At 44.4% G+C, this 13,919-nt stretch overlaps 1 protein-coding gene across 1 annotated transcript; it reads left to right on the top strand.

Annotated features, from left to right (window-relative positions):
- The first annotated feature begins 4,221 nt into the window (after positions 1–4,221).
- On the top strand, positions 4,222–6,112 carry LOC100840473 (pentatricopeptide repeat-containing protein At1g20300, mitochondrial). Its single transcript, XM_003578503.4, has one exon. It carries the CDS (start codon positions 4,310–4,312, stop codon positions 5,912–5,914), a length of 1,605 nt encoding a protein of 534 aa, XP_003578551.1. The 5' UTR covers positions 4,222–4,309; the 3' UTR covers positions 5,915–6,112.
- The last annotated feature ends 7,807 nt before the right edge of the window (positions 6,113–13,919 follow it).

Genomic DNA, 13,919 nt, shown 5'->3' with positions numbered 1-13,919 from the left:
AGTCAGGATGCGCTAGGGTTTACCTGGCGGCGGCGGCGCTCGTCGGAGACGGGGAAGACGGCGGCACAGCACAGGAGGCGGCGGCGTCGGCGGTTCCGGCAACGCGGGCGGCTCGGAGAAGCGCGCAGGAGGTGCGGCGCGTCGAGGCGGAGTCGGGGATGGGCTCGGCGCGGCTCGGGGTGGACGGCGCTACCTAGGACGAAGACAAGGCGGCGGGCGGCGGCGGAACTCCGGCAAGCTTCGGGCGACGTCTGCGGTCCACGAAAACAGAGACGGCGCGTGTCAAAAGATGCGCAAGGAAGACAGGAAAGAGAGAGGTGTGGCTAGGTCGTCCATGCCGTACCGTGCAGTCGGCGAGCTTCGGCGAGAGATTCCGGCGGCGTGGGCGCGTGCGAGAGCGGGCGAGCAGAGGGGAAGAAGAGAGGGGAGCAAGGGCTTTATAAGGACGCGGGCGGCGTGTTTCGGGAAGGCCGAAATCGGCGGGGAGCGGCGATGGCGGCAGCGACGGCGCGCGTGGGTCGGGCGGCGTGATGCGCGGGGCTTTCCCCGCGGGGAAGATGACCCCGACAGGTGGGGCCCACCTGTCGGTGGCTCACGCGGCGCGCGCGCACCTGGGCCGGCTCGGTTCGGGCGGCTCGGGCGGGACTGGGCCGGTTCGGCCCATTTGGCCGGGACGATCCGGTTTTCTTCCTTTTTTTTCCTTAGCCTTTTCTTTTTCCCTTTTTCTCATTTCTTTGATATCTTTTGATTTTGAACTCCAAATTGGTCCAAATAAATTCCAGAAAATTTGTAAAATCATGTTTTATCATGATTCAACTTTTGGGAGTAATTTCCCCTCAAAATAAAATATCTAAAAATACATTTTCCCTATAAATGCCTTTAGGGCTATATAAGTAATTAAATAAAATAGTTTTTCAACTCCAAATAATTATCCACAAATTATGGGATAGCACATTTATGCAATAAACCCCTTTTATAAATAAATCCTATTGGTTTGAAGATCCATAGCTCAAAGGGGTGTAAACCCCAGGGTTTAAATTGAAATAAAATCTTTCCAAAGCCTTTTGAGATTCAAATTTGAATTCAAATATGCAATTGTGGCATGATGGTCATGAATGCAATGCATATGTAAGAATTTGAAATTTTGGGATGTTACAGTCACGCTGATTGTATCTTTAATGAGGAACATTTCCCGGCATTAGGGGGACATTTCAAGTACCAGAAAGAATGCCCGGAAATTGATTGGAATGCAATTGCCATTTCATCCTCTGATCCACGTACCCAAGAGACTGAACTCCAAGTTCAGAAAATAATTAATTTGCAACATCTTGCAAATAATCTGCCAGATTCTTTACTGATTTAAAAGGTGTTACGAAATCCTTGAATCCGGCCAGAAATGCGCCCGAACGAGTGGAGGTACCAGCTAAAACCACTCAACTTCCCGTCACTAAAAAGAGGGGGAGTAGTACGGCCTCTGACCAGGAACCTGCTTCTCGCAGGCAACAAAGGAAAGAGAGGAGAAAATTCTCAAAATCAGTAAATGCAAGTCAATCTAGCATTGACACACACCTAACGGGTAGTATACACCCGGTGGAAGGGCAACCTCCACAACCCAACTACAATTTGCACACACTGGTTGGGACATCGGAACACCCAGACTCACGCGTATTGGGAAATCATGAAGAGTCACCAAGGGTGCAGGAGATATCCACCAACTATATCGATTCTGGAGAATCATTTAACCGTAAGTCTACGATTGTCGACATATATTTTTCTGCTACAATTGCTGATACCCTTCTCAATGATCATGATCCAAGGACTATCGTTAGTGTGAAAAATGCTTCGACTGGCCTCAATGGAAGGAAGCAATATTCTCCAGTAATGAGTGGTATCACTTTCCGGTACCTTATATCTTTGGCAGTGCAAAATCATCTATCTATGCAGTTGATGGATGTCGTGGCCGCATATCTTTACGGGTCACTAGATTCGGACATTTACATGAAGGTTCCCGATGGAATCTCTGTCTCGAATGCAAGCGCAAAATGTAACATGTATTGTGTTAAACTGAACAAGTCTTTGTACGACTTGAAACAGTCGGGACGAATTTGGTACAACCGACTAAGTGAGTTCCTTCTTCAGAAGGGATACTCCAACAATGATGACTGCCCGTGTGTCTTCATCAAGAAGTCCTCTTCAGGATTTTGCATCATTTCAGTGTATGTTGATGATCTAAATGTCATTGGCAACGCAAAAGATATTGATGAAGCACGCAATCATCTAAAGACATAATTTGAGACGAAGGATTTGGGTAAAACCAAATTTTGTTTGGGTCTCCAACTCGAACACCTTTCCTCAGGAATAATGGTACACCAAGCTGCCTATATCCAGAAAATATTGGAGAAATTCAATATGGACAAATCCTACCCATCTAAAACTCCCATGGTGGTTCGTTCTCTAGACGCAGAGAAAGATCCGTTCAGGCCAAGGAATGATGGAGAAGAGATGTTGGGATCCGAAGTTCCATATCTCAGTGCCATTGTAGCGCTCATGTACCTTGCAAATTGCACGAGACCTGACCTCGCATTTGCAGTAAATCTCCAAACGCCATTGGGCGGGAGTAAAGAATGTCTTTCGATATCTCCAAGGCACGAAGGATCTTGGCCTATATTTTCAATCCCAGAGAAATATGGACTCTAATATGATTGGATACACAGATGTTGGATATTTATCTGATCCCCATAATGCCAAATCGCAGACCGGTTTGTGTTCCTACATGGTGGAATTGCAATTTCATGGAAGTCTTCAAAACAGACTCTGGTTGCAACTTCTACCAATCATTCTGAAATAATCGCATTGTATGAGGCGTCACGTGAATGTGTGTGGCTTCACATAATGATAAAACACATACAGATGTCATGTGGAATTGGTTCTATTGAATCACCTACCATTATCTATGAAGATAATGCAGCTTGTGTTGCACAGATGCAAACCGGATACATCAAAAGCAATATCACTAAGCATATTGCCCCTAAATTGTTTTATCCCGTGAACTTCAAAAGAGTGGGGAAATTAACATCTTGCAAGTCAAATCATGCGATAATCTTGCCGACCTATTCACAAAGTCTCTACCAACTGCAACATTCTAGAAATACATGCATGGAATTGGTATGCGACGACTGCGTGATATGCAAGAATCAGGGGAAGTGTCTTCCTGAATTATTCCGGTTCAGAGCATCATATCACACTCTTTTTCCCTTTATGAGTTTACTTTACAGGTTCTCATTAAGGTTTTTAACGAGGTAATATCAACATGAGAGTTTATGCCATACTTTCTGTTTTCCCCACCGGGTTTTTTAGGGAAAGTATACACGGCATAATTATTGTCCTCAATATTCTATGGATCCTATTCATATCGAGTTAACAGAGGCAATAACCATAATATGCTGCATCATTTTCTCCTTATTTTTCCCACCGAGTTTTAAAGGAGTTTTAATAGCATATCCTACACCACTCCTCATATTTTTCCCACAGGGTTTTTGGAGGAGACTTAACCAATGATGATGGATCACTCTATGGAGTCAAGTAGTGATTAGGGGAGTGTTAAGAATATTTAGCAGATATTATTAAGGAAACCATTCCTTAAACCGTGGCTTCCCACGATCTCTCCATGACTGCCGGAAGTTTTGTTTCTTGGAAACATTTTCTCCGGCAACTGTCATATTTGATCTGTATATATTTGTACAACAATCATCAAAGAAAAATACAGTTCCATTTCTTGTCTTGTTTACAAACTACTTCGAACAATCTTCATGCAAATCCATGCCATTTCATGGTAACTCCATCCACGTCAGCTTTTTTAGTCAAAACTGGAACACTTTTTTTTTTTTTTGAGCGAATACTGGAAGTCTGGAACACTTTCTTGATCACCAAGAATGTCTATCGGTCTACAAGCTAGCAATATCCGGCGGAGCGTGGGCCAGAGATGGCGACCGACATCGGCCGTGTCCGTTGACTCCGTTCACACCACAAAAAGCGTCGAGCAGCGCGGGTCCATCTCAGTATCACGGATGCAGCCCAACCCAACGCTGGGCTGCTGGCCTCTACGACTCCTATCCATAAACAGCTGGTCTATGGGCCAAATCTGCAAGCCCAATGAAATACAGCACGGGTCACGCGGGCCGAAGTTACTGTTACCGAAACAGAATGTGCTCCATGTAGTCGAAACACAAAACCCAGAACCCTACCACTCCCACGTTGCCGGCAACCGCGGGCAAACAGCTACCGCCGCCGCCTCCACCTCCAGCCCGCCATGGCTCTCCTTCTCAAGCCCAAGCACCACCTCTCCTCCGCCTCCCTCTTCCTCCGCCGCCTATGCACCACCGAGCCATTCACTGAGCCAATCACCGAGCCGGCGCCCGCCTCCCCTCCGCCCCTGACGCACGAGGAAACCAAGCTCGTGGACTCCCTCCAAGCGGCCCTCCTCGACCACCGCCGCGCCCACCCGGCGACCCCGCTCCCCGCGTCCCCGCCCTTCGATCCCCTGCCGTCACTCTCTACCACCCTCACAGGCCTCCTCCCTTCCACGCCTTCTCCGCATCTCACGTTCCATGTCTTTGGCCGCCTCCTCGCCCTCCGCCGCGGCATCCCATTCCCCGAGGCCCTCGCCTTCTTCAACCACGTCCTCCCGTCGCTTCCCACGGACTCACTCCCCGAACTGTACGCCTCTATGATGGACCTGCTTGCCAAGCACCACCACTTCCCGCTCGCCCGACACCTGCTCGACGAAATGCGCAAGCGGTCCATCCCTATCTCGTCGCAGGTCATCCTTGCTTTGATCCGCCGTTACGTCCGGGCGGGGATGTCGTCGGAGGCTTCCGACCTGTTCCGCAGCATGGAGGAGTACGGCGGCGGGGTGCCCGATCCCGCAGTACTCGCTTCTCTGCTTGGCGCACTGTCCAAGAAGAGGCTTGCCAGTGAAGCCCAGGCGTTGTTTGACAGCTACAAGTCTGTCTTTACACCTGATGTTGTGCTCTACACGACTCTGGTGCACGCTTGGTGTCGCTCGGGTTGTCTCGATAAGGCAGAGCAGGTGTTCGCGGAGATGCAGCAGGCAGGAATCATGCCAAACGTGTATACATACACTGCCGTGATTGATGCAATGTACCGTGCTGGTCAGGTGCCCCGTGCGCAGGAGCTTTTGTGCCAGATGATTGATTCTGGGTGTCCGCCTAACACGGCGACCTTCAATGCCATCATGCGTGCTCATGTCAAGGCCGGGCGTTCTGAGCAGGTCCTGCAGGTGCACAATCAGATGCGGCAGCTTGGGTGCGATCCAGACATTATCACATACAATTTCTTGATGGAAACACACTGCGGGAAGGGGCAGAGCAACCTGGATGCCGCGATGAAATTGCTCTTGAAGATGATTGCAAAGGGGTGTACTCCTGACTGCCACACGTTCAACCCCATGCTGAAGCTGGTGGTCGTGCTCGGCAATGTAGACGCCGCACACAAGCTGTATGAACGAATGCAAGAGCTGCAGTGCAAGCCGAATGTCATTACCTATAATTTGCTTATGAAGTTGTTCGGTAAGGATAAGTCGATGGACATGGTGCTGAGGATAAAGAAGGACATGGATGCACAAGGGGTGGAGCCAAATGTGAACACCTACGGAGCTCTAATCGAGACATTCTGTGGAAGAGGAAACTGGAAACGTGCGTATGCAACACTGAGAGAAATGCTCGAGGTAAAGTCCCTTAAACCCAAAAAACCGGTGTATGATATGGTATTGGTGCTGTTGAGGAAGGCCGGTCAGCTCAGGAAGCATGAAGAGCTTGTGGAGTTGATGGCTGATCGGGGCTTTATCAAGCGCCCATCAGATGATGCCTTGTGGAGGGCAATATCTGCTTCTTGATGTTTATGTGTTAGATTGTTATTGGTGTGCAATCTGATAAGTATTTTTTTTCTCTGTTGTATTGTATTCTATTTCATCGAGAAATAATAGTTCCTCCGTAAAATTGATAAACAACACCAAGAGTCTGTAATTCTGAATTCTCGCACTGCAAATTTTGAAAAATTTCTGTTCGATACTCAATAGCAACTTATTAACCTATAAAGTTGCACTGCCCTGATTTGGTGAAGCAAGCAGTACCTTGTAGTCTTGTACCATCAAAACTGTTTGACGTTTATTGAGATTTTAGGTCAGGATGGGATGCATTAATCTTCCTGTTGTTAGTATTTTGATGATTCACGGTTTGGCATTCATCAGTTAAACAGACGTGCCAAAACGTACAATGCAGAAAACTATAATCCTTGGTTCGCCACATTTTGAACCGCTTTAAATTCAATGCCCATTACAAGGCATCGCCCTCACCACCCATGTGAATACGAATTTTGAGCCACATGTTGCCCTTTTAACTAGCAAAGTGTTGCGCGGACATGCTGCTAGTTTTTACGCAGGAGAAATTACCGCATTCCATCACATGATATCTTCTTTTATGCATTATATCTTAGTGGTAATCATGGTTAATGGAGCTATGATGCTTGTGATCTTCGGATGGACAATCCCTCTCGGTGTGGTCTGAAAAGAAAACGACGAATCTAGCTGGGTAGGCCTGAAAGCCGGAACTCACCAATAAATACTCCGTATGACCAAAGCCAAGCAGGCCCCATCGACCCGATCAGGCGTCCGAGATTTATCTGTGATGGTGCGGTCATCCATGGCGACTGCGACGGTGAGGGCCGCCGCATGGAGGGACCACGGCAAAGCGCCGGACCGAGCGACTGCCGTGGAGGGGCTACGGCCATCTTCTTCTCCCTGTGGAGAAGATGGCCATGCGCCGGCCGCCGCTATCTCCTCTGTAGCTACAAAAACTACCTTGAAAAGTGTCTCCTAAAACCAAGAGAGAATTTCATATTTCTCATCGACAATTTGCCGGTATGCTCAAATGACACTGAGAATTTTCCTGTTCTAAATATGCCACCAAAATTTTGCACGGGATACAAATATGCCATTACCGTTAGTTGACCGCTAGTTGACCGTTAAGTAGAAGATGGAAAGACAAGTCCCTATGTAGTATGTTGATGTTCAATTTACAACAAATTACTCATTTTAGAAAACTTAGTTTTTCAAGGTTTTTAAGATGCCCGTAATACCATTTCAGAGTAAGTTTCAGCAATAATGATTTTAGCATGAAAAATTGAAAAAAAATTCAGCAGCACTTCAATTTTAATTAAGATCACAAAAGTCATAATAGATTCAGCAAATTAATAGACTAAAACTCATCATAATTTGTGGAGAGGGAGAGAGAGACCAAGAGGGTATTTTAGTTTTTTTGTTTCTTTTTTTTCTGCCCTATGGACCAGGGGTATTTCGGTCAATATGAAATTGACTTAACGGTCAACTGGCGGTCAACTAACGGCAGTGACATATTTGTACCCTATGTAAAATTTGAGTGGCATATTTGGAACAGGTAAATTCTCAGTGGCATTTGGACATATGAGCAAATTCTCAGTGGCAAATATGGAATTATCTCTAAAACCAAATACCGACTCTGTCTACATTGTCTATTACAAAATTTTAGTACAAAAATAAAATAAAATCCCCTTTACTTAAGCGGAAGTTTATACTGCTTTATATATGATGCAGTCCTTAAATTCAGAAGACATGTTAAAATGATACATCAGACACAAATAACCATGGAAACACATCAGCGGAAACATTGTTTACTGCTCAGATACATCACATGCTCAGTAAGCATAATGTGCCATATGACCTGCCTAGTAGGTGTTTCCTTCGAGATGCTTCACAGAACCATCACAAGCATAGCAATTCTCCATATCCATGGCATTACCGACAAATAAAATTGTGTTGGGAAGGTAAACATGCCTAAGACCACCTGAAACAGAACAATCATTAGTTAATCTAACTAGAACAATATCCATGTGTTGCTATGGACCCAAAAAATGCATGCTTAAAAAGAATGTTGTACTGTTTTGTATAACAAATATTTATTTTTGTCTCGATGTGCGAGATCGACATGTCACATACACAAAAAATACGATGTAGCACGAAAAGATAGGCCAATACCTGTGTTGGTTTGAAGTCTAAATATACTCATATCTGGCTGTGCAAACAACATTATATTATGCAACCAATGGGAAAGCGTGGCTATATTCTGCTACCCATATTCAAGATAAACTGCTGCCCATATATACGTTGAATGTTCAACTTAAACAACTTTTAAATGATGTCGTCTATTAGAGTTAAACAAGATAATGAAATTATAATATAACTACTACAGAGATATACCATGATGAATGTCATGATATTTTCTACGTATGTTCGAATTCCTAAACAGTGAAAATAAAATTGTATGTGCAAACTGCAAACATAAATGAATCTAGTTGTGCTATGGAGGTACGAACAAAGAGAATATAGGAGGGGAAAACAGTAAAAGAAGTCGACCTTACCAAAAGAATCAGCCCAATGATAGCACAAGCAGTGACAATGTAATTTTTAACAGAAACATCGGCAGAAAGGAAGATCTCTGCAAACAAAAAACATCATCGACAACTGGTTTTGATATTTCTTGCTTCAAAGTTCATATGGATATAGTAGCCTTTTCCCTTGATAATCTGACTAACATGCTTATATTGGCATGCACATGCTCGTACTATGTTTAAAAATGGAATTTTTTTAGGTGACCAGTCCGTCAGGAACATGAAAGCATCAAATTGATCAGATGTGGAAGCAAATGTAAGGAGAAAAAAGCTTACGCAAATGATATTTTCTGTGGTAACTAGCAAGGAGCCCGAAGCGTGATAATGTCAGTTGAGATATAACTTAAAGCTTGTTAAAATATTTCCCATGCAAGTTCGGATAAGTTGATTCTCAGGTTTCTTGTTCCAAATAGTATTAGAAAATCCATTTAATTATTGAGGATGAACAAGAGCCTTCTAAATCCTCTTGTGAATTAATTAGGCGAGTGTATTTCCCATTGGCAGGAGCCATGAATAGCCAACAGGGTATTGCACTTGCATAGCAGGCTTAGCATGAACATGAGCCTTCTAAATCCGCTTCTAGTACGGCAGCACCTCAGCCGCGATTTGCCGGCGTGCTGCATCATCTAGTTCCTGCTGCTCAACAACACGCCCATGTATCAGCCTTTACCTTTCCAGAGAAAGGGAATTGGGAAGAGTCGAGAAGATGCTAGAGGTTGACGCCAAACAAGAAATCAGAGACAACAGTTGTTGAGGAGCTTGCGGCGACCTAGTGGCCCATACCTGACCATGTATGGGGATGAAGAAGTCAGAGGAGATTGTGGTGGTGATCCCACGCTCCTCCTCCCTCGTTCCCCTTCCGCCGCCTCTTCTCCACTCAATCTCTCTGCCCTCTCTCTCTTGAATCGGGCACCACACTCGCTTGTACTGTTGATTCGGCCGAATCCGGCGCCGGCCATGCCACCCTCTCCCGTTCTCATCCCTCCCTCCCTCATGTCCGCCCCTTCTCCTCCACACTCTCACGATCCAGCCACCGCCGCTCCTACCGGGTCAGGGGCGGCCCCCTGCCACCATCTCTTCTCCCGGCAGCACCCCGATAATCCTAATCTTTCCGTCCAATTCGTTCCTTGTATCGTCGGGATCTATCGCCCGCCACGCAAGGGAAGAGGAGGCAACGCCCGCCACTCCGCCGCCTCCTCCGTCACTGACCCTCTCCACTAGAGCCGCTAAATGGACGCCTGGATCTACTCGCTCGTCAAAGGGGGAGAGGAGGCAGTTGGACGGCGGGTGTGTATTGTTTTATTTTTTTTTAATGGAGAAAGCAGTTCAGCTAATTCGGCGGTTTGGAAGGGTGGTGACGGTGTGGTGAGTGGCGACGTACCATCACCACCACGTGGCTTTTTTATAAGAGTTAAGATTAAGATACTCTAACGCCTGGTTAGCCGTGACCATGTATTCTCCCTGCTTCATTATCTATCAAGCTTTGGTAGATGGTGAATGTTGGATATACGCCAATAGAGAATCTGAATAATACTTTAGAAAACGGCCATCCTTCCAACCATCCACTTGATCATTTTTCTGAATTTTTGTTTTATTCTCCACATGTTTCATGCATGTTTGAATAAACGAAAGCGAATTCATCCACATTAATCCTTGATCAAATCTGTCGAAGTCTTAGTAATAATCAGTTGGGCAAAATTTTCACCTAAAAATTGATCTGGCAATGCCTGGCTCTATTGCTTGTTTGCATATTTACGATAGGCTTAACCTAACTTACTAATTCTACTGGTTGGCCTAATCCGCCCACGGTTAGATGAAAAGTAAAAATAAATAAATAAATAAATAGATAGATAAACGGAGGAGACACTTACACTATGCGAGTAGTCTTCTTAACTTTGGAGGACATAGCCGCGGGCATTCGCCGCTTGTCCAACATCTCCACGGGGAGGCACGCGATGATAGCGTTTCGTGGCAGCCGCTCGGTCCGGAGCTTTGCCGCTCGATTTTGGTGTTAGTAGTGACTACATATTTTAAGAAATCCACAATATTCATCTCTACTACTTATAAAGTCACCAACATTTTCTTTTCTAAATCTCCCCACAAAACATACACAAAACAATTAGGCCCACTAAACCAGCTCTAAAAACTAACATTAGTCTTCTAAGATTTTATCCATGTACATTTAGCGTTTAATTTGCGTCCGACTGCTCTGCCTCCGACTCCCGATCTGATTCTTCCTCCGCACGTACATAGCAATCGAGCCCAACTGCACGACGCCGCTGCCGCCGCCCTCACGCGCCACCCGCCGCCTCCCTCATCAACACCACTAGGCCGGGCCTCGCATCGTCGACACCGTCGTCCTGCCCCTTCCGCGCAGCCGTTGCCGCCGTCCTGCTCCCGCGCTGCCGCCTTCTTGCCCTTCCGTGTCGCCACTGCCGCCACACCGTCCCTCCTGCGCCGCCGCACGCGGGCCTCGGTGCCTCGCACCACCTCATCTCCTGCTCTGGCGCCGCCCGTCCCATGCCCTCATGTCACTCCCCCGTCCAACTCCCTCCACACGCCTGGAAGCCAAGGCCCGATCCTGATGTCACTAGGGATGCCCACCTCCTGCCTTAGGCTTGGGGAACCGCCGCCTGGAAGGCCATTGCCATTGCCGCCACCGCGCATCAGAAGAGCCGCAGCCGACGTCGCGCCCGGTCATGCCGGATAGCTACCTTCAACTCCCCCAGTGAACGACTACTGCCTCGAGCGTCCCATCCCTTCGTGCAGAGCAGTGAGCATCATCATTTCTTGGCATGCAAACTGCTCGATGAATTGCTTTGCTTGCCAACAGCTTCATGAGTTACTTTGATTGCCAAGAAATTATCCAATGATTTATTATTCGAATTATGTGTAGCAAGTTAGTCCAAAAATCTCAGAGCAGATGCAAATTATCCAGTGCTTCAACCCATCTTTCAGTCCCAAACGCACACCCACACAGCACGTTCCATTACGCCTCTCAGTGCCTCTATCTCATGGAATATGCCTCCCCAAACTTCCTCTTTCACACGAAATAAGGTTGCGTTTCTACATGTACTGTTGTTGATTTATTATGGCGTCTTCCTGCAGATTGCATGCATGCAAAGAGAGCCGAGGACTTCCTCGATCTGAGCCCAAATGTCAGTTCCTGTGTAGTAAGATTTATGTTGAAAGCAGAGTTACAGTTGACACAAAATGTAAAGAGAAGGGGGAAAGACCATGGCATACTTAGGTTGTAATATGACAATTCAAATTGTGATTGCTCACATATAATGTATCCTAGATTTAACTATTTATACTCATAATTTATTTATGGGAATTTAATTTGTTCCCTATATTACAGTAGTTAGTTTTTTTTTAATTACTCACATATAATGCAAGGCAAGGAAGGAGCAGAACCCTGGTACCTTATGCACTTGTTTAGTATTTAGATATTTAAGACATCATCTTCAATTTTGGTTATAGCAGTTTGATCTAATATTTTCCATACCATTAGCAATTATCAACAGTTTAGGTGAACACTTGATGTTTTGTCATCAGCTTCTAGTTGTTTTTTCATGCTTTCCCTCTAACGAGTGCAGTTCACTCGAAATTTGAGTGTTATTCTGTATGTCTTCCTGAAATGTGCATGCATAGGCACATCAGTTACATAATTTTCTCCATGAAGCACTGATGCCAGTGAGAGCCAGTCGAAGTTACATACAAAAAAAAAATATTTGAGCTTCACTTTTACATGTGATGGGAAGTAGGTTTGTTTCAAGAAATCCACTGTTTTTAATTTCTTGGTTTGGTATTATCCTTACCAAAGCCATAAGACGGAATTACTTCCATCTGCAGAGAAGCAAATTTAGGTGCAGAACTGAATTTTTTGTGCAGCATTGAAATTGAGGAGCCGTTTTATTTGCCCAAGGTGATTGAGTTTATTTTCTATATACGGTAATTGTGAATTTATGCTTTCATGGTATGCTCAGAGTGATTAGAATTGTTTTAGTGCAGCGCTTGCACATTTGTTTACTTAATTCTGTTTTATGACTGGAGATTTAAAAGACTTTACTATAACTCAAATGTCTCGAAGAAACTCCAATATGCTCAGAGTGATTAGAATTGTTTCAGTGCAGTGCTTGCACATCTGTTTGCTTAATTCTGTTTTATGACTGGAGATTTAAAAGACTTTACTATAACTCAAATGCCTCGAAGAAACTCCAACAACAAGGCAGCTTTCCACACACTGTCATGCTATGACCCAAACAATAACTACACGCGCCCGCTGGCATCGTTGAACCATTACACCTATTTAAGTGGCTCAATGTAAAAAACATTAATAAAAATCAATTAAAACAAAGTAGTTTAAGAAACATGAGATTCAAAAGACATATTTTATATTTGACGTGCGTGCACGTGCTCGCTTATTAGTGGTGATAAAGTGCATTATCATAGATTTCGTAAGCATTGTTATTTTTAGGATAATTAAGATGTCGCAAATTTAAATGTGTTGATATTTTTTGCTTCAAAGATGTACCATATAAATTCATGTTTTGGGACATAAATATTTTTTTGAGTACTAAATATAATATTTTGCAGTGCTTATTTATACAGTACAAATTAACGAATAATGAATCTTGAATATAATATTGAAGATTTTTATTTATAGGTTCTTTAAGGTTTTAGGAGAAGCCGTTATATAAAAAGTTTTCTTTTTAGCTAAATTCATAATGCACAAATAATTACATAAATGTACAATTATGCTTAGCAAATTTACGGTAAGTACAAAATGAATGGTTACATGACCTAAGATGTTTTATATAGGCTAGGAATTCATGACAAAAGACTATGGGCACCCTGTATAGAAGGAAATGGTTAGTTCGAGAACCGAAACTCATATATGGTGAACCATTTCCCTTATCCCCCCACCTCTTGACACTTTTCCTTTCAGCCCCTTCTTCTTTATAAAAAAGACAATGTGCAGTAGATAAAGTTTAGTAGGGATAGGTGGATGTGATTACCGTAACCGTTCTTTATGACAAGAAATAATTCTGAATGGTTTTTCGTTCTCTATGACACGTGGTAGTTTTTCATGTGTTCATGAAAAAACACGGGAAGATACAAGGACACGAGGAACAAGCAGATTCTGGTATTGTTTCTATCAAACATACATTAGGTAGATTGAATTCATGAACGTACTATCCGTTAGATTGTTAATGATGTGGAATCTGCTAAAGATGTACTCCCTCCATAATAAGCACGGGGATTTAGTACAAAGTTGGTCCCCGACGTTTGTTATGGATCGGAAGGAGTACTTTATTCTATCTCACCGAGAAATAATATTTCCTCAGTAAAATCGTTGAACAAGATCAAGCGTCTGCAGTTCTGAATCTTCACGCTGCAAATTTTGAAAAGTT

The sequence above is a fragment of the Brachypodium distachyon genome, chromosome 4, assembly GCF_000005505.3.
Source record: "Brachypodium distachyon strain Bd21 chromosome 4, Brachypodium_distachyon_v3.0, whole genome shotgun sequence".
Classification (NCBI taxonomy): domain Eukaryota; kingdom Viridiplantae; phylum Streptophyta; class Magnoliopsida; order Poales; family Poaceae; genus Brachypodium; species Brachypodium distachyon.
This window is presented reverse-complemented; position numbering and strand designations above follow the sequence as displayed.

Excerpts from the sequence above, each read along its gene's own strand:
- LOC100840473 (XM_003578503.4), top strand. The coding sequence starts at position 4,310 with ATGGCTCTCCTTCTCAAGCCCAAGCACCACCTCTCCTCCGCCTCCCTC.